The 19,603-nt window shown below is 49.0% G+C and overlaps 1 protein-coding gene and 1 long non-coding RNA gene across 5 annotated transcripts in view; both read left to right on the top strand.

Annotated features, from left to right (window-relative positions):
• The window catches only part of oprl1 (opiate receptor-like 1), a 25,789-nt gene extending 8,065 nt beyond the window's left edge, over nucleotides 1–17,724 (top strand). For 2 of the 4 annotated variants that reach the window (XM_029834443.1, XM_029834444.1), the window contains exons 3-6: nucleotides 4,820–4,907; nucleotides 4,983–5,165; nucleotides 7,812–7,902; nucleotides 15,303–17,724. In XM_029834443.1, coding sequence (XP_029690303.1) covers nucleotides 4,820–4,907; nucleotides 4,983–5,165; nucleotides 7,812–7,902; nucleotides 15,303–15,850 — 910 coding nt within the window. In that variant the 3' untranslated portion in view covers nucleotides 15,851–17,724. The remainder of the gene's footprint in view (nucleotides 1–4,819; nucleotides 4,908–4,982; nucleotides 5,166–7,811; nucleotides 7,903–15,302) is intronic. The other 2 variants (XM_029834442.1, XM_011619119.2) reach the window with 1 other exon arrangement.
• Nucleotides 17,725–18,156: 432 nt separating this feature from the next.
• Nucleotides 18,157–19,304, top strand: LOC115249274 (uncharacterized). The gene is made up of 2 exons (XR_003887974.1): nucleotides 18,157–18,823; nucleotides 18,925–19,304. It is a non-coding gene; the product is annotated as an uncharacterized lncRNA (long non-coding RNA).
• Nucleotides 19,305–19,603: the final 299 nt, after the last annotated feature.

Consider the following 19,603-nt stretch of genomic DNA (forward strand, 5'->3'; position numbering starts at 1 on the left):
GTTCAGCCTCAGGTCCACACAGACAGCTGCTCCTTTACTGCTGAGCGCCTTCATCCACCTTCTGGAACCACAATTAAAAAATGCACTAATGCTAATTTATTCCAAGCAGATTCATCTTTTCCTTTAGATCTTCATTTCAAACTGGTTCTCGTCTCCATCCACGAGAATGTTGCTGCCTCAGCAGATTTTAGCTGCTGAAGACATTTAGTTTTGATATGTAACATTAGCTGCTAGCAATAACCGGTAATGTTAGCTGCTAACTGCATTAGCTGTTAGCTTAAATACCAGTTCAACCACGAGAACACCGGGTCATCACACAAAGAAAAACTCTTGCTTGTCTGGACCACTCTGAGCTGCCGCTGCTCTGCAGAACATCAAGACTGACAGGGCGCCGCAACCCTGCGGTTACCATGACAACACAGACTGACAAGCACATTGATTCTGTCGTGGATGGAGCAGCTTTTAGTGTCTTAGCAACTTTCAATGTTGTGGATCCGAATGAAGTAAAGAGAATCTCCAAACGACCGAGGGGAGCACTCGGAGGAACCTGCTCATCTCCTGGATGGACCTGTGCAGGCTGCAGGAATTCGGCGCTGACCTGCGACAGGTGTGACGAAGGTCAGGACTCAGAGCTCCAGCTCTCTCAAAGACCATCTCAAGATCAAAGCTGCTGGCTGCGCATCCCTGGAAGATCCAGTTGGAACCTGAAGAGATATTTCATGAAGCCCAGAAGAGTCCACATGGTTTCAGCAGCAAACAGAAACTGCAGCTGTCGGCTTCATCCCTCAGACTGTCTGGTGCTGTCAGGATGAGGGTGAGCGGGTGAAGGTTATGGGGGAACCAGCCTGGATGTTGGTGGGTTCGGTGGGTGTTCCACGTTAGAGCAGCAGGAACATCTGGACCAACAAAGAAGCCTTCAACATTTAAAGCCATTAATCTGCTGAGAAGAGTCCAGTGACACCACGACGTGTTCCTCTGTGTTCTTCTCCACAATTCCAAACTTTGGTGGTGGACTTGGGGCTTTGATCTGAGCTCAGCTTTGATCTGAGCTCATTTACACTGATGCAGCTGAGCCAACCCTGTTCCAGCCAAAGGCCAAATTGGTTTGTTATTGGAAATTGTTCCTCTTCTTCTGGACCATCAGTGGTGGATAAGTGATAAGTTCATAACCTGTAATCAGCGCACGCCTCCAGGGGCGGAGCCGCTCAGATGGACCGCTTCATATCGCAGACCACGCTGGTCTGAGCAGAGCTTCTTAATTCCTGTCCAGGTGATGGATCTGCGGCCAAAAGTCCTTCCAATACAGAGCTGAGATGAAAGATCAAAGCTTCAACAGCTGCGCCTTGAGGCAGGAATGCTTTGATGTGTGTGTCTTTGAGAATCAGCGCTGTCACCTGACTCCTCATGCTCAGAACAACAGTAGCTTTAAGGACTCTTTTATAAGCAGTCACATTGATTTGAAGAATCATCCAATCAGATTTAAGTGTGTGTGTGTGTGTGTGTGTGTGTGTGTGCGTGTGTGTGCGTGTAGTTCTCTGTGTGTGTGTGTGTGTGTTTCTGCTGTTTCCTGGTGTGCTGGAGAAGCACTTCAGCTTCAATTTCCTTGATCAGCTTAATAAAGAGGCCATTAAATTCTGTGTGTGTGTGTGTGCGCGTGTGTGTGTGAACAGCAGTGACATCTGAGAACCTTTCCTTAAAAGTGCAGGTGTTTCAGCCAAAACATGATAATGTCATCTGTCTGAAGAAGAGCAGACCTGTTCTCCAGCAACTTCCAGGCAGGTTCTCCTGGAGAACAGGTGCTGTGTCAGCAGTCTGGGATGTGTCTCCCCCTGCCTTGAACGACCTGCCTGTCCGTGTGTTCCACACCTTGAAGCTCACCAGCTCAGCACATGGGTGGGGTTTCATTCAGACACGGTGAAGAGCGGAGAACGCTTGGATCAGCAATGGTTCTGAGCAGATGGTTCCTGAGAGGACACAAAGGTTTTACAGTGTAGCAGCTCCCAGCTGGAGATCCACCAGGCGTTAACACACCGTGGACCTCACAGCAGCTTCTTCATTCAAACGGGTGGAATTGGGTCCAATGGTGTCGTGAGCAGGTCTGGTTTGATCCCCTCTCAGACACCTGAGCCCCTCACGCTGAGCCCAGATGCCCCGTGGACGTCTCAGGTGGGACAACGGTTGAGACAAACGGCCGACATGAGCTCATGCTGTAGCTCCGTCTCCATCTTTAAAAGGATCCAGCTGGACTGATGTTGGGGTGGATCCACGTGGAGCTGCAGGAAGGACCAGCGTCCCAGCTCGTCTCCACTCCTGTCTTCTTCTGTGGTTTTTAAAGCTTCTCTCTCATATCGGATCGTTCAGCAAGTTCTCATTAATCCAAGTGAACTGTAAAATATTTAATTATGACACACACACACACATTTAAAGTGAGGTAGCTCAGAGAGGAAGTGTATGAATCATTCATATTGATGATTAATAATTCAGCACAACTAGCAGGAAGCAGGATGAAAGAGTCTTCTTATAGACTCTTTCGTCCTGCTTCCTGCTTCCTCCTCCCTCACATGATGGGGAGAACCTGTGAAAGGAGAGCAGGGACTGGTGAAGCTAACATGTTCACGAGGACCACTGTAGGATCTGAACTCTACCGAAGCACCTGAAGGTACTGAGGAACCTCACATGAGGCCAAAGAGATGTTTCCTCTCCAGGGACACTGGCTTCTTAGTTTAATCTCAACTGGATGGTGGCGTCCGGCTGGTTCCAGCAGCTCCTTCTGGCCAGCTCCTTTCTCACCTCCCCCTGCCTCCATCTGGTCTCTAGGTCTCAGGAATGTCCTTCAGACCCTGGATGAATTCCACTCAGTACTGCCTAAAGTCCATAAAAGTGAAGTGAGGAGCAGAGTCTCCAGGAGGTTGCGTCTGTGCGACAGCAGGGTTGGACTTCCTGTCCCCAGGGGGCGCTGTCTGCAGCTGTGGGGACTGATCCATCAGAACTGCTGTGGCCTCCAGGTTCTGCTGATTTTGCTGCTCGTGCTGCTCATCAGTTAAAGATGAAGATCTGATGGTTTTCTGGCCTCACCAGACACTTCCTGTAGTTCCCACAAGTCTTCCTGTCCTGGAACAAACACATCGATTTGCTTCTGTCTGCCGCCACCGCCGACATCAGCTGCCGTTATTGTCGTCATCTTTCAATTCCTGTGAGCGAGACGGGAAGTCCTGCGCCCTCCTGCCGGGTGCCTGTATCTTCTGCTGATTTGATGTGAAGCCACCAGTGAGGCTCAGTCAAAGATCTGAGAGAGAGAAGAACTTCCTGCTGGAGCCTCATTTCTTTTCTAGTCTCTGTCTGCTGTTTGTATGCAAAAATCATAAATACAGGGAGGGAAGGGGGAGGAACGGGAGGGAATGGCGAGGAATGGGGAGAAAAGAGGAGGAACAGGAGGGAACAGGAGGGAACGGGGAGAAACAGGGAGGAACAGGAGGGAATAGAGAGGAATGGGGAGAAAAGAGGAGGGAATAGGGAGGAACAGGAGGGAACGGGGAGGAACAGGAGGGAATAGAGAGGAACAGGAGGGAACAGGGAGGGAATGGGCAGGAATGAGGAGGAACAGGAGGGAACGGCGAGGAATGGGGAGAAAAGAGGAGGAACAGGAGGGAATGGGGAGGAACAGGAGGGAACGGGGAGAAACAGGAGGGAACAGGGAGGAAAGGGGAGGAACAGGAGGGAATGGTGAGGAATGGGGAGAAAAGAGGAGGAACAGGAGGGAACGGGGAGAAACAGGAGGGAACAGGGAGGAACAGGAGGGAATAGAGAGGAATGGGGAGAAAAGAGGAGGGAATAGGGAGGAACAGGAGGGAACGGCGAGGAACAGGAGGGAATGGGGAGGAACAGGAGGGAATGGGGAGGAACAGGAGGGAACAGCGAGGAATGGGGAGAAAAGGGGGAGGAACAGGAGGGAACAAGGAGAGAACGGGGAGGAATGGGGAGAAAAGGGGGAGGAACAGGAGGGAATAGGGAGGAACAGGAGGAAAAGGAGAGTAATAGGGAGGAACAGGAGGGAACTGGGAGGAAAAGGGGAGTAATGGGGAGGAACAGGAGGGAATGGGGAGGAAAGGGGGAGTAACAGGAGGGAACAGGGAGGGAATGGGGAGGAACAGGAGGAAAAGGGGAGTAACGGGGAGGAACAGGATCGTACAGGTGAGAAACAGTTGAGTAATGGGGAGGAACAGGAGGGGACGAGGAGGGTTCGTGTGAAATTCCATCCTGATCATCTGATGCTGTGAACTGTTTATCTCATCATCTTTTCTCCAAAAGCTGGATCATCTCTTCATTTTCTTCTGTTTACTGGTGCCAGTTGGCCTCCAGTTGCCGTCATGCTGTCCTGTCCTCTCTCCACATTTGGTTTCTCTTCCTGGTATCTGTGTCATCAAGGTTCTCCTGTGAAGTCCAGGAAGGTCTCAGTGGGGTTCTTCAGCACAGTTCTTCAGCTCAATGCGTTCCTGAGTGAGAGATCAGGGAGATGTCATCATCAAAGTGTTTTTTTAATCACTTTTGCTTCATCAAACTGAGAATCATCTGCTGGTTCCTGGATCACTGACCAACATTCATCTTCATATCAAACAGAAGATCCATTCTTTTATGTCTCTGAAATGTCGATGTTTGAGGAGAAACTGCTGTTCCTAAACTCATCCCAATAAACTCTGAGAACTGAACTGGATCCATGTCTGACTTGTCTTAATCCTCACAGTCGATGAACTATTAAACTGGTCAGATTAGGACTAAAGACAGGAAGTGACCATTTGTTTGTCTTCTGGTTTCTCCTCAGGTACACAAAGATGAAAACAGCCACCAACATCTACATCTTTAATCTGGCTCTGGCAGACTCACTCTTCTTGGCTACGCTGCCGTTCCAGGTAGGACCGGACTGTCGTTCCCAAATTAGATCTGTTGTCCACAGTTCTGTCTCAGTTTTTGCTCCTTGTTTTTAGGGCACAGATGTATTCTTGGGTTTTTGGCCATTTGGGAACATCCTGTGCAAGGCAGTGGTGTCCATCGACTACTACAACATGTTTACCAGCACCTTCACGCTGACCGTCATGAGTATGGACCGATACATAGCCGTCTGTCACCCCGTCAAAGCGCTGGACATGAGGACACCTCACAAGGCAAAGGTAAGGTCGCAACCAATGTTGCCTTGGAGGGCTTTACAAGCTGCACAGCTGTGACATCTTCTGTCCTTGGGCCCTCAAACCTGGTCTGGAAAACCTTAAAACCCTTTAGAGAAAAAAGCAAAAGCTGCAGGAGATCCACAGATGAGGGACCCGTCTCCCTGGGACGGACAGACGGGCAGTAGACGCCAACTACAGAGAACTTCAACAGTAGCATTAGTGTATGGAGATAAGTCCAGGGGCCCAGAGGCACCTTCAGATGTCCTTGTATGGAGATCTGGCCCACTCATCATACAGGTCTGGATGGACCATGTCCAGGATCAGCAAACAAGCCAGGCTCCAGCAGTAATATGAGCATTTGTGTGACATGAATGTATCATTTTCTAAGGGTAGAGGCAGTGGAGGAAGAGGTGAGGGGGGGTGTTATAGGAGCACCAGCAGTCTGAGCCTACAGCAGCAGAACAGAGCAGTTCTGGGTTCCCCCTGGTCATAAGCCTTATCAAAGTCTGGGTTTAAGCAATGACACTGGGTCTGCCTCCTGGATCCAGACTGGGAGCTGGTTCCAGAGGACTGGGGCTTGGTAGCTGAAGGCTCTGCCCCCTATACTGCATCCCTTTGGGACAGGAAGTTCTTAGTGTGATAACTTCCGTTTTTATCTGAGTTAAATTGTAGGAAATTTCTGGTGATCCAGGCCCTCATGTCTTTGAGGCAGGCAAAGGTTGGAGATCCACCTGTGGTTAGCTAATTCTCCTGTAGTTTTTTTGAGTAATGGTTTAATTACAGCTACTTAAAAACCTGTGGTACCATCCCTAGTAAAGACAGACTGATTATGTCTAACAGAGATGAGCTGGTGGATGGAAAGATCTGCCTAAGCAGTGATGTTGGGATGGGGTCTAAGAGACAGGTTGTTGGTTTGGATGAGACATGTGAGGAGAGTTCTAAAAGGCTCATCGGAGTAAGACTGTCCGGGAAACTGTCGGGTTTATTGTACCTGGGCCTAAAGTTCAGTTAGATAGTGGGGAATTAGAGGTCAGAGGTCAGACCCTGGCGGATCTTTTCCCTAATGTTCTAACCATTGTTATTAAAGACGCTCATGCAATTATTGCTACTTAAGGTTAAGAGGATGGTGGCTTAACTGGGGTTTTGGCTCTCGGTCTGGTTATGGTGCTGAAAAGAAACCTAGGGCAGTTTTTATTTTCTTCCATATATTTGGAGTAGTGGGCTGTTCGTGTAGACCATAGGTGACAAACTCTGACCCGTGGGCCAAATTTGGCCCGCAATGTAATTACTGTATATTTGGCCCGCAAAGCCATACCATTTGACTATTAGAGCTGGCCCGCCGGTATTATCGCTTAATGCGCATGTGCTAATACTACAAGTACCAGAATGCTCTGCTGGTGTTTTGGTGTGAAAATTCACACTCCACATCAGTTGGTGGTGGTAATGCACCAATTTGTAGCTTGCCAACCACCAAGAAAGAGGAAGTAGTCATAGCGACCTTATATGCTAATGCTAATTCTGGCACTACCCCTCTGAAAAATGATTAAAGGAAAGGCAGAAAATAGGATCTTTCTGAACAGGTAGGAGGCAGAATATCTGTTTAGATGTGTAAAAGACGGACCTGTCTTCCTTGTATGTGGAGCCAATGAGCATTACAAGGAGAACAACAACAGATGACACTATAAAACACAACACCAAGACAAGCACCTGGAAATGACTCAAAGGTGCCAGAATGTATGTGTGCAATATTAAATTATATATTGTATTGTGTTAAGCTTTGCTTGTTCCATGTTCAGTTGTTGAGCAAAACTAGTTTGGGTCCATAAGGTTCCTTGTTATAGCTGAAGGAAGATTTTTTTCAATAAATATCAATGTTGGCCCGTGGCTTTGTCCCAGTTTTGAATTTTGGCCCACTGGGTATTTGAGTTTGACACGTCTGGTGTAGACTAAGCAAGAGTCCTCTACCTTGGTGGAGCGCCATCTCCATGTTGTTTTCTTTTGTTTTACAAGCTTTCTTTAAGGGTGCAACAGAGTCCAGAGTGCCTCTAAGAGTGTCCATGGTGTTGTTTCCAAGCCGGTCAAATTGGGAGGAGTTCAGATTAGCGGAGAAGTCTTCAGACGTACTGCTATGGTTGACCCCGCTGGAACTGCCTCCTGAAATGTACTCTTGTCCCTATCTCGTACCCGCCCAGAAAAAACCCATTTTTCTAGCGGATTGTAATCTTCTAGGAAGAACTGAAGTGTTCCTAAGTGATGGTCTCAATCACACCCTTGATTTGGGTGTGATTGAGACCGAGTGGGTGAATTTACCCTCTGGGGAAACCCGATGGGATCCAATAATGAGGTGACTGCAATGCTAAGACTGTCTCTATCTGTGTCACTGTGAAGAGTGAAATCACCTACACTTGTTATCCTGTCTGGTTTAAGGACAGAAACTCTGAAAATTAAAAATGGCGGCGACGTCACAGCCTCGGCCAGCGTCTGGAGGTGACCCATCCAGCCCCAAAAACCAGTTCTGAACCAATGGCACCTCCAGACTCAATGTAGCTCTGGAATCTGGATTCATGTCTGTTGTCCTGGTCTTTAACTAAGATTCCAGTAAGTCCAGCCCTGTCACTCTCTGGTGCTCTGTTCTTCTGACCTTCTCAGGTGGTGAACATCTGTGTGTGGGTGTTAGCTTCAGCCTTCGGCGTCCCGGCCATGGTCATGGGGAATGTGGAGGAAGACCAAGAGCACAACAGTAAGTGTTCTAATGCAGACGCAAGCTCCCCACATGTGCATGTTCTGGAAAACGGCTGGATGGTGTATCTGCAGAGAAGGGTTGAACACCTGATGAGGTGCTCTCTTCTATGTAGAGCCCGATTCAACCAATCAGAAGAGAGATCAGTGACTCATGCGCTAATCTCAGCGCCATCGCCGCTGCTTTTTGTAGAAGTCTGATCCTTTAACTCCTCCAGGATAGAGGAACTATTGACAAATCTGAAGCTTTTTAATGGAGAAATGAGAAAAATCAATCATCTGACGAGAAAGCTCATAAAAGTGAAGTGATTCATTTAATCCAGCTATGACGACAGCTGGCTGAAGAAAGGAAGTCATTTTAAAAGCAAACTGTGGAGGCGGACGGAAGTGTGAGAGCCTTGATGGGCAGATTAAAAGCTTCAGGCTCCAGAGGAGTCCCAGGAGACTGAAGCCTATGTCCATCACAAACATGTTTGTCTGTTAACCTGGACCAGTGTGCTGATGTGGATCCAGTGGAGCCGTGTGAGTGTCTGAGAGGCCACAGACAGGCCACAATCACAGAAGAATCTCTCATGATGGTTACTGATGAGGGCACAGACAGCAAAACATCTTCTAGAACCTCTCAGAGGCAGGCTGCCACTACTGCCGCTACTGCCACTCTTTTCACTGCTCTCACTGCTGCCACTACTGCCACTGCTGCCACTACTGCACTACTGCCACTACTGTACTACTGCCACTACTGTCACTACTGTACTGCTGCCACTACTGTCACTGCTGCCACTACTGTACTACTGCCACTGCTGCCACTACTGTACTACTGCCACTACTGCCACTACTGTACTACTGCCACTGCTGCCACTGCTGCCACTACTGTACTACTGCCACTACTGCCACTGCTGCCACTACTGCCACTGCTGCCACTACTGTACTACTGCCACTGCTGCCACTGCTGCCACTACTGTACTGCTGCCACTACTGTACTACTGCCACTGCTGCCACTACTGTACTACTGCCACTACTGTACTACTGCCACTACTGTCACTGCCACTACTGTACTACTGCCACTACTGTACTACTGCCACTGCTGCCACTACTGTACTACTGGCACTATTGTCACTGCTGCCACTACTGTCACTGCTGACACTATAGTCACTACTGCCACTATTGTCACTGCTGCCACTACTGCCACTACTGTACTACTGCCACTGCTGCCACTACTGTACTACTGCCACTACTGTACTACTGCCACTACTGTACTACTGCCACTGCTGCCACTACTGTACTACTGCCACTGCTGCCACTACTGTACTACTGCTGCCACTACTGTACTACTGCCACTGCTGCCACTACTGTACTACTGGCAATATTGTCACTGCTGCCACTACTGTACTACTGGCACTATTGTCACTGCTGCCACTATTGTCACTGCTGCCACTACTGTCACTGCTCACACTATAGTCACTACTGCCACTATTGTCACTGCCACTACTGTACTACTGCCACTACTGTACTACTGCCACTGCTGCCACTACTGTACTACTGGCACTATTGTCACTGCTGCCACTACTGTCACTGCTGACACTATAGTCACTACTGCCACTATTGTCACTGCTGCCACTACTGCCACTACTGTACTACTGCCACTGCTGCCACTACTGTACTACTGCCACTACTGTACTACTGCCACTACTGTACTACTGCCACTGCTGCCACTACTGTACTACTGCCACTGCTGCCACTACTGTACTACTGCTGCCACTACTGTACTACTGCCACTGCTGCCACTACTGTACTACTGGCAATATTGTCACTGCTGCCACTACTGTACTACTGGCACTATTGTCACTGCTGCCACTATTGTCACTGCTGCCACTACTGTCACTGCTCACACTATAGTCACTACTGCCACTATTGTCACTGCTGCCACTACTGTCACTGCTGCCACTATAGTCACTACTGCCACTATTGTCACTGCTGCCACTACTGCCACTATTGTCATTGCTGACATTATTGTCACTGCTACTAATGGCTGCTGGTGCTGGAGCTACTGGTGCTGGAGCTACTGCCCCGAGGGGCCGCAGGACGTCAAACCACCAACAGCTGAGACTGTCTTTATCCCTGGTGGAGCATATCCCAGCTGCATATGACTGGAGACAGGTTTACAACTAAATTAGACGTCTATGTGGCCATTTGGGAATTCAGAACCTTGCCTAAGGATACCTTGTTTTGAAGGTGGGACGTCCCCCTGTTACCAGAACACCTTCCATGTTGTGTCCTCACTGGGGCTTGAACCACTGCTCCTCGGCTCCGCCTCCTACAGGCTGAGCTGTCACCTCTAAGCTGCAGAGATGAAAAATGAATGGAGATCAGATGATTAAAGCTACTGTTATCTCATCAGATAGTCCAGCACTTCAGAAGATATACACACCCACAGACACACACCTGCACACACACACACGGGCTACTGAAGTTTTGGAAGCATTGAATCTCACAGGTGGAGGGTGAATGATGCTTTATCCCCCTCGTGGACCCTTTAGTTTCCACCCCGATGTCCTCCTTACTCCTGAAGAACCCTGTAGACTGAGGAAGGCCTCACCCTTCAGCCCGCCCTCAGCCGTCCCCACACCTTTAAACACCAGCATGGCAGAGGTCACGTCATGCGTCCGTCACATTGAGGAATGGAGGGGAACACAGAGTTGTGGAGCTTCATCAGGAAATGAGAGGTTTTCATTCAGAGAACAGGACCAGTGCAGCTGTAGCTAATGGAGCTAGCATGACTCTAACTAACAGTACCAGCGTGAAAACGCACATTTCACATGTGTTGCATTAACACGGCAGAAACTGACTGTGTGGCTACTGTTAGCACGGGCCGGCCGGCCTTCCACCTACAGTATATCTGCCCCTTAGCAATGAAGGTCAACATGGTTCCTGTGCCATTCTGATTTCACGTGATCCTTTTTCCCAGCATGCACCACATGAAAACTGATTGTAACTAACATATCTAGGAGACAGGAAGGCCATCCTCCGTACCGCTGACCCTACGTCTCTGTCCTCCACTGTTGTGTCTCCCGCTTCTTGTGTCCTCCAGAAGACGTCCTGGGCGCTGCTGCGGCGCTGGTGGACAAACATGCGAATGTGATTGTTCCCAACAAGGTTTAAGACGTGAGGAGACTTTTAAGAGGAAAGAATGGGAAAGGGAGGGGCGGGGTCTCTGTAGGAGCTGCAGTCACATCAGGCCCTGCCCACGGTCCCTCCCACAGCCCAGCTCTGCATTGTGATTGGGTTGTGAGTCACATGACCATGTAGACTACAGCTTTTATGTGATGGGGAGTTTTCTACTTCCTCTGAGCTGATTTTCAGGCTTTTCTAAACCTGTTCCATGTGTAGCAGGAGAGGAAGAGGAGAAAGGAGGAGGAGGGGAGTAGGAGGAGGGGGAGGACATCCTCTGTCATTATGTACAGGTACAAACAGAAGAAAAGAGCGTGGAGAAAGGACAGAAAAGCGCAGGAAACCTCATTCTGCTCCCATTCATAAAGAAAAAGAGAAATGAAAAAGCAGATTAACATTAAAAAAGGAGAGATTCCTGGAAATGACAAATACAAAAGAAAGAAAAATAGCAGCGGGAATAAATGACACTGAATGGTGAAACGACAGAGGAGAAAATGGAGGGAGGGACAAGAAAGAAGAGAATATGAGTGAGGGTTGTGAAACAAGCAAAGATGAGATGAAGAAAAGAGATGAAAAATCACCAGCGTGAAATGAAAACTGGGCCAGTCAAACCGAAAGGGTGGAGAAGACAGACATGGAGGGGGAGACAGACAGGCAGGGAGACAGACAGGCAAGCAGGAAGGCAGAGAGACAGACAGGAAGGCAGACAGAGAGAGACAGGCAGGCAGGAAGGAAGGCAGAGAGACAGGCAGGAAGGCAGAGAGACAGGGAGGAAGAAAGAGACAGACAGGCAGGTCTCAGAGACAGGCACCAAGGCAGGCAGAGAGACAGACAGACAGGCAGGGAGACAGAGAGACAGACAGGAAGGCAGAGAGACAGGCAGGAAGGCAGACAGAGAGAGACAGGCAGGCAGGAAGGAAGGCAGAGAGACAGGCAGGAAGGCAGAGAGACAGGCAGGTCTCAGAGACAGGCACCAAGGCAGGCAGAGAGACAGACAGACAGGCAGGGAGACAGAGAGACAGGCAGGCAGAGAGACAGATAGACAGGCAGGCAGTCAGGCAGAGAGACATTCAAGAAGCAGACAAACAGACAGGCAGGCAGGCAGAGAGACAGACAGACAGGCAGGGAGGCAGAGAGACAGACAAACAGGCAGAGAGACAGACGAGAAGCAGACAAACAGACAGGCAGGCAGGCAGGCAGAGAGACTGATAGACAGACAGACAGACAGACAGACAGGAAGGCAGAGAGCCAGGCAGGCACGCAGACAGACAGGCAGGCAGAGAGACAGGAAGGAAGGCAGAGAGACAGGCAGTTTTTTTCTGCCATGTGATTAAAGCTAAAGCTGGTTCTGGTTCCACATAAGGGTTCCCACTTTCAGATCCAGCTTGAACAGGAACCAACCCAGACCTGTTCCTGTCCACCTGCTGCTTCAATGTTTGAACTTCTGTGTTCTGTTCACAAGAGCAGAACTTCTCCACATCCATCACCCCTAGAACAGGGTTCTAAGAGGGAAAAGAGGAGCCCAGGTGGAAGTAGTGGTCTACCTGGTAGGACAGGAAACCCTGCTGGATCACCTCACCAACACCTCCTGGACCATGTGGAGATGTTTTCCCAGCAGAAGGTTTGAAGTCCTTCAAGTGGGCCTGTCGACGTCCCTCCTGAGCAGAGCTGGAGGACGCAGGTGATCAGGAAAATGTGATGACCTCATCGCTAAAACCCCAACGTGCTGCTAACGCCAGGAGTCACCTAGGTCAAACTTCCTGTCTGTGCGACGCAGCGTTGGACTGTGAGGCTAACACAGTTAGCTATTGCTAACAGCTGGTATTATGCTACTCATGTGGATCCATGCCTGTTCCTGTGCTTCAGCTGTGGTTCACCTACTGTTCTCCTGCCAGCAGCAGCAGCAGACGGTTGCATTTCCAGTCCCTCCACGAGCATGTTTGTGGTGTTCACTGGTGGCGTTCACTGGTGGCAGCGATGTAGCTGAGGTCTCGCGCCCACACGCTGGGTGTCCTGTGTCCTGTCACGGCCACAAAAACACCTTTATTCTCTTGCGATGACTCATCCATTTATGTTCCTTTCCTCTTCTGGAGGATGTAAAAAGTCCTGCATGTTTTATTCAGCACTCTGGTTGAAGCTCTCCGCCTGTTCCTCTCACAGAGATCCGCCACAGGATCCGGTGGTCCCAAGAATCTCAGAGCTTCTTGCTCAAAGGTCACTGGGCCAGATTCATGAAATGTTCTTACGAACAAATTTGTTCTTAAGTCCCACGAACATTTTACGAAGATTGTGGCATTCACCAATTTCTTCTTATCCTGGATTTATGCGTAGGTAAGAACAAATCCTACGAACACTCAGGAGTACTCTTACGCACATTTCAGTGCCGACATGTTGGCATGGTTGTGTTTTCTTCTCTTGTGCAGTTCAATAAAATTCAATATTACAATGATAATTCTGTCATATTTATTTATTTCCTATTTTTGGTGATTTACAGAGAATTTTAAAATTACGTAAATGTGCCAATGACTTAACATTAATCAACCAAATTGGAAACCATGCCAAAACTGTCTTTTTATTTGATTTAATCTTGATTTATTTTATTAAAGGATCGAGGATATGCCCTGGCTCCCTGGTTGTTGACACCACTGACCAACCCTCAGACTCCACAGGAAATTTTATTCAATCAGATGCATGCGCGCAGTCGCTCCACCATTGAACGCACCATCGGCATGTTAAAGGGGCGCTGGATGTGTTTGGACACAGAGCCACAACCCCGTGAGGATGTGCGTCCTGACGCAATGATGGGGCCAGACTGCAGGCACGCGGTTCACGTTCGAGCGCGATTAATTGCCCGTTTGTGAATAAAATGCATTATTGTCACAATTTTAGTCTAACAGTCTTGATTCACTTCAAAAAGAAAAAAAATGGAGACTGGTTTCAGAGCACAGCTTTTACACGTTTATTTTTTTTTTACATTTTTATTTTTTACATTCTTGTTGATTTCTTTAAGCGTGTTGGCTATAGTCATCAGGATTGAGGCAATTTTATCAAGCGTGTTAGCCATCCTTTCTTGAATGTTCAACACGGCGTCAGAAATCAGGCGTGGAGAGGCAAGCTTTGGGCATTTTGCTGCTTTTTGCTCTGTCTACAGGGTCCTGCTGCAGTTCCTTTTATGGGCATTGGTGGGCGGTGACTTATGCTAATCCTATGTTAATTAGACTCACCTGGCATGCGCTTTCAACTTACGAACAGATGGCATTCATCAATCTAAGAACACAGCTGCGAACAATTCTGGGGTTTACGAACGCGTTGGTGAATCTGACGTAGGGTTTTCTTAAGAAACTTCTGAAGAACAACTTAAGAAAGAATCTAAGAAGATTCTTAAGAACAGATTGGTGAATGAGGCCCAATGTTCCCTCCTGACAGACGTTCCACGTTCTGCTGCTACTGGTGTGATGCTAATGATACTAAGGTGTCGCTCCCCTGCCTGGAGACCTGTATTCTGACCTCTGGGTGCAGGTTGTAGACCAGGGGTGGGCAAATCCAGTCCTCGAGGGCCGTATCCAAGCCAGACTTTCTGTCCTACAGGTAAACACGTTCACCTGGGGTTCCTTTTACCTTGGTCAAAGCGGTTTCTCCCTGGTAGGATAAAAAACGTGGCTGGATTCTTGCCTTCATGGATTGGACTTGCCCATCAGAGTAGGTCAAATCCATTCCTCAAGGGTGGAATTTAAGCCGGGATTTGCATCCTACCAGGCAGGAAATGCTTTCACCAAGGTAAAAGGAACCCCAGGTGAAAGTGTTTACCTGTAGGACAGAAAGTCTGGACTGGATACGGCCCTCGAGGACTGGATTTGCCCACCCCTGTCGTAGACTAGGGGTGGGCCGTATCCAAGCCAGACTTTCTGTCCTACAGGTAAACACTTTAACCTGGGGTTTCATTTACCTTGGTAAAAGCATTTCTTGCCTGGTGGGATGTAAATCCCGGCTTGAATTCAACCCTCAAGGAATGGATTTGACCTCCTCTGATGGGCAAGTCCAATCCATGAAGGCAGGAATCCAGCCAGGTCTTGCATCCTACCAGGGAGAAACCGCTTTCACCAAGGTAAATGGAACCCCAGGTGAATGTATTTACCTGTAGGACAGAAAGTCTGGCTTGGATACGGCCCTTGAGAGCTGGATTTGCCCACCCCTGAAACTTTGTCCTCTTCCTGTTCCCCTCCACACGTGCAGGTATCGAGTGCATCGTGGTCCTCCCCGAACCCAGCAGTCACTGGGAACCCATCTTTGGCACCTACGTCTTCCTCTTCTCCTTCCTCATCCCGGTGGCCATCATCAGTATCTGCTACAGTCTGATGGTCAAGCGCCTGCGGAATGTTCGCATCCTTTCCGGATCCAAGGAGAAGGACCGCAACCTGAGGCGCATCACTCGCATGGTCCTGGTGGTGGTGGCGGTGTTTGTGGTGTGTTGGACCCCCATCCAGATCATGGTGCTGGCTCAGTCTCTGGGCTTTAACCTGAGCAGCCTGTTCACCGTCGTGCTCATGCACTTCTGCATCGCTCTGGGTTACGTCAACAGCAGCCTGAACCCCGTCCTCTACGCCTTCCTGGATGAGAACTTCAAGCGTTGCTTCCGCGAGTTCTGCCACCCGTCGCCGTTCCACCTGGACACACAGCAGTCGGGAAGGATGAGGAGCATCGCCCGGGAAGTGGCCGCGGCCTACAGCTGCAAGGCCGGCGGCGGTGACGGGCCTGGGGGCGGGACACCTAATCCAGCATGACTAGGCGTGGAGCTTCCCTTGGTGGGGATAGACCCCCAACAGAGGGGAGAGGCGCAGGGGAGAGGGAATTCCAACACAGAACTGACGCAGATTACAGCGCTCTAGCGGCATGAGCCCCCCCGCCCACCAACGAGGAGATTGGCCTGGGGTGGGGGGGAAGAGGAGCAAGAGGGTGGGATTGAAAGGAAAAGAATTTAAACATGGGATCCCGTAAGGGCTTGAATGAAGGACAGGGTGGTGGAACTTTGGAAGGGTGGTGACCCAGGATCCTCGGAGTCAGGAGGACACAGACGGACAGACGAGCAGCTCACACTTCTCTGGAATAACAACATCACCGGCAGCACAAGCAACACCCCATCACAGGAAGTGGACCTTCTGTCCGCGCCTGACTCCAGGGTTGGCTATGAGAAACCAGGAAGTCCACTGGTATGCCAGGAAATGTGGGTAGAGGATCTGGAATCCAAACTGTAACCACAGGCTGAAGACCTGTCCAACATGTGAGCAAAAAAAGACTCTTGATGTTCAGGACATCATCATGTTAAAATGCTGCTGAGCCCTTTTCAGGAACCCAATGTGAAACATGAGACCGTCCCCTCTCAGTTAGCCTGCACTAACGTCCACGTGGCGTCTCCAGAACAACTCTAGTTGACTGAAGAGGCTACGTGAGCGTTAGCGGCAGGAGCGCCGGTTCTCACTGAAGCTGTTGTGTTGTCGTTGGGAGCTGGAGTCGGAGAGCAACCTCAGCAACAAGCTCATTCAGAAACCCACTGACCAGCATCCGGCTCAGACCTGCAGCTAACAACAACCAGCAGCCTGTCCCCGCCACCAGGGACACAGTAACGCGTCCATTTAGCCACTTCAGCTATCAAACCACATAAATGACACACGCTAGCAACGTAGCACAAGCATCATATACACACCTTCTGAGCTTCAACCAATGAATGTTAGCTAGCTAGCTCCCCCTCACATACAGGCTCAGACAGAACCCACTGCAGCTCAGACCAGAACATTTCTGCGGACACAACCGTAATGTGTGTCCGGGCTGCAGAACTGTTACTCAGACAAACTCTGATCCACCGGTGGAGGTGCTGTTACTCCCCAGGTCCTGACCTGCAGGGACTCTGGATCCATGTGCAGTTTGAGGCTAATGGGCGGAGTTTGGGAGACATTTTGACTGCCTCAGTGGCACAGAAGGAGGGCGGGGTCACGGCACTGTCACCCCCCCCTCTAAGGGACAAAGGGGCTCTCTCTTTATTTTCTTGTTCTTGGTATCTGAAAGTGGAACCTGGCCCTGATACAGAAACATCTTCACACTTTTACATGCTCAGACTCAGGAGGAGGAGTGTTTGACATTTGACCCCCCCCCCCATGTGAGCCTGTTTCAGGGTCTTTTCCAGTTTGGCTGACTTGAAGGTCGAGATTGTTGAATTTTAGGCTTGTGGTGGTCAGCCGACCTGCTGGACTTTCTTCTCGTTTGGGAGGATCTTTCGTCATGGCCTTAACGATCAAGAAGCATGTGCTCCTCTTTCTCTTGAGGTGTTCCAGGAGAACTTCTGAGGACAGGAGTCACCAGCAGACAGTTCCAGACCAGGATGGACAACAACCAGGGTTCCTCTTGGCTTCTGTCAACGTGTCTTCTTGGATGACTGTTTAAAACTGGTTGACAACCTGGTGAGAACCAAGCTGAGCAGCCACAGCTAGCAGATGCTAACAAAGCTAATGTGTCATCGTTGTGACCATCCTGGCCAGGATGGACTGCTGCAGCAGAGAGAGTGTGTGTGTGCGTGTTTGTGTCCTGTGTCAGCGTGTGTGTGTGTGTGCTTATGTGTGTAAATGTGAATATCTGTGTGTGTATGTGTGTGTCTTTTTTGTGTGTGTGTCCTGTGTAAGTGTGTGTCCTGTGTGTGTGTGCCCTGTGTGTATGTGTGCCCTGCATAAGTGTGTGTCGTGTGTGTGTGTGTGTTCTGTGTGTGAGTATGAATGTCTGTATGTGTGTGTATTTTAATTGTGTGTGTCCTGTGTGTGTGTGTCCTGTGTGTGGGCCCTGTGTGTATCTGTGTGTCCTGCTTAAGCCTGTGTGTGTGTGTTTACGTGTGTCAGTCTGTGTGTGTGAGTATGAATGTATGTAAGGGTGTGTGTGAGAGAGTGTTAATGTGTGTATGTGTGTGTCCTGTGTAAGTGTGTGTGTTCTGTGTGTCAGTCTGTGTGTGAGTATGAATGTATGTAAGGGTATGTGTGAGTGTGTGTGTGTGTGAGAGAGAGAGTGTTAATGTGTGTATGTGTGTGTCCTGTGTAAGTGTGTGTGTTCTGTGTGTAAGTGTTTATTTTCTTTGTGTGTGTGTGAGTATGAATGTGTGTGTGTGTGTTTTCTTTGTGTGTGTTTGTCTTGTGTGTGTGAGTATGAATGTGTGTGTGTGTTTCCTGCAGGTCAGTGCAGCATCCTGAAAGAAGCATCATCAGCTTTGACACCAGCAAAAGAACTGACAAATGAATGAATGAACGAACAAACAAATGAATGAATGAATGAACAAACGAATGAATGAATCCCTCTGATCAACTTCTCTTTGCTCCTCTTCGGTGTCGTGATCTGCAGCAGGAGGAGCTCCTGCCTGGTGAATGCTAACGTTCACACTCTTTTCCGTTAGCCGTGAAGCTTCCTGCGTTTCGATGTTGCTGTTCCAGATTTTTCGATGACCGTTTTTGTGTTTTTTGGTGTTTTGTAGCGCAGACCTATTGAGTAAACCGAACCCGTAGAGATGTTGTGTGATTGTGGCATTGACGTGAAGGTGTGGGACCACCTGGAGCTCATCTCGGAGCTCTTCTTATCCTCGGTGTGTGAATAAACTCTCCCTCAGCAGGTGTGAGGCGCGTATCGTCTGGGCGCTGAGAGGTTCCTGTCATTGGTTTACATTTGCCAGACCACATGAATGTGACGCTGAAAATGCTGTAGGAAGAAAAATCCATGTTGATGTTGTGAGTTCTTGCTAGCGGCAGATGCAGCGGTGTTGCGTTAGTGTTGTTTTGCGGTGTGGGAGACGATCAGTGTTTATTTGTGTTTTGCATTTCGCTCTCAGCCAGAATCGTGATTCTTCTACGCTTCAACCCTCCTGATACAGAAGAAACTACGGACCGCCACCAGGTTGAACCTCTTTTCTACGACTAAAGGCTAACGGCTAACATATCTCTGAATATGTACAAGCAAAACAAAAATATTCTGGTCTCAATTTAAATATTGATGATGATCAATAGGCTTCTGGTGATTGGTCGGTTTGTACCACATGACTCTGGCTGGAGCCACGTTAATGTATATGTTCCTGTTCTGCACTTTAGCAGACTGAGCTAACATGCTAGCTAGCTTGTTGTATTTGCCTAGATACGTTTTGCTGCGGCTTGAATTTAAAATTGTATATTTTTCTCTGCTTATGGAACCAGTAAATAAATTATGTATGGCTCATCACTGCCTCGCTAGTCTTTATTACATCATCCACACACTGCATTCTGGGATGTGGGTTCTTCCTGGAACCAAATGCTTAGCAGTGTTTTTAACTGAATCCTTTATCTCACTTCGTCTGTTATTCATCACGAGTTCTCATGAAGATGTTGTAGAACCTCTTGGATCAGTTGTTCCAGGTAGTTTAGGACTGTTAGCTAGTCTTTTATTCAGTTACCTGGTGGCTCGACCGCATCTCCAGAAATGTAACGCTGTGGAGACTTCCTGTGGAGGGTGGAACAGCTACTGTTCCAGGAAATTGG

This window comes from Takifugu rubripes, chromosome 3 (genome assembly GCF_901000725.2).
Source record: "Takifugu rubripes chromosome 3, fTakRub1.2, whole genome shotgun sequence".
Taxonomy (NCBI): domain Eukaryota; kingdom Metazoa; phylum Chordata; class Actinopteri; order Tetraodontiformes; family Tetraodontidae; genus Takifugu; species Takifugu rubripes.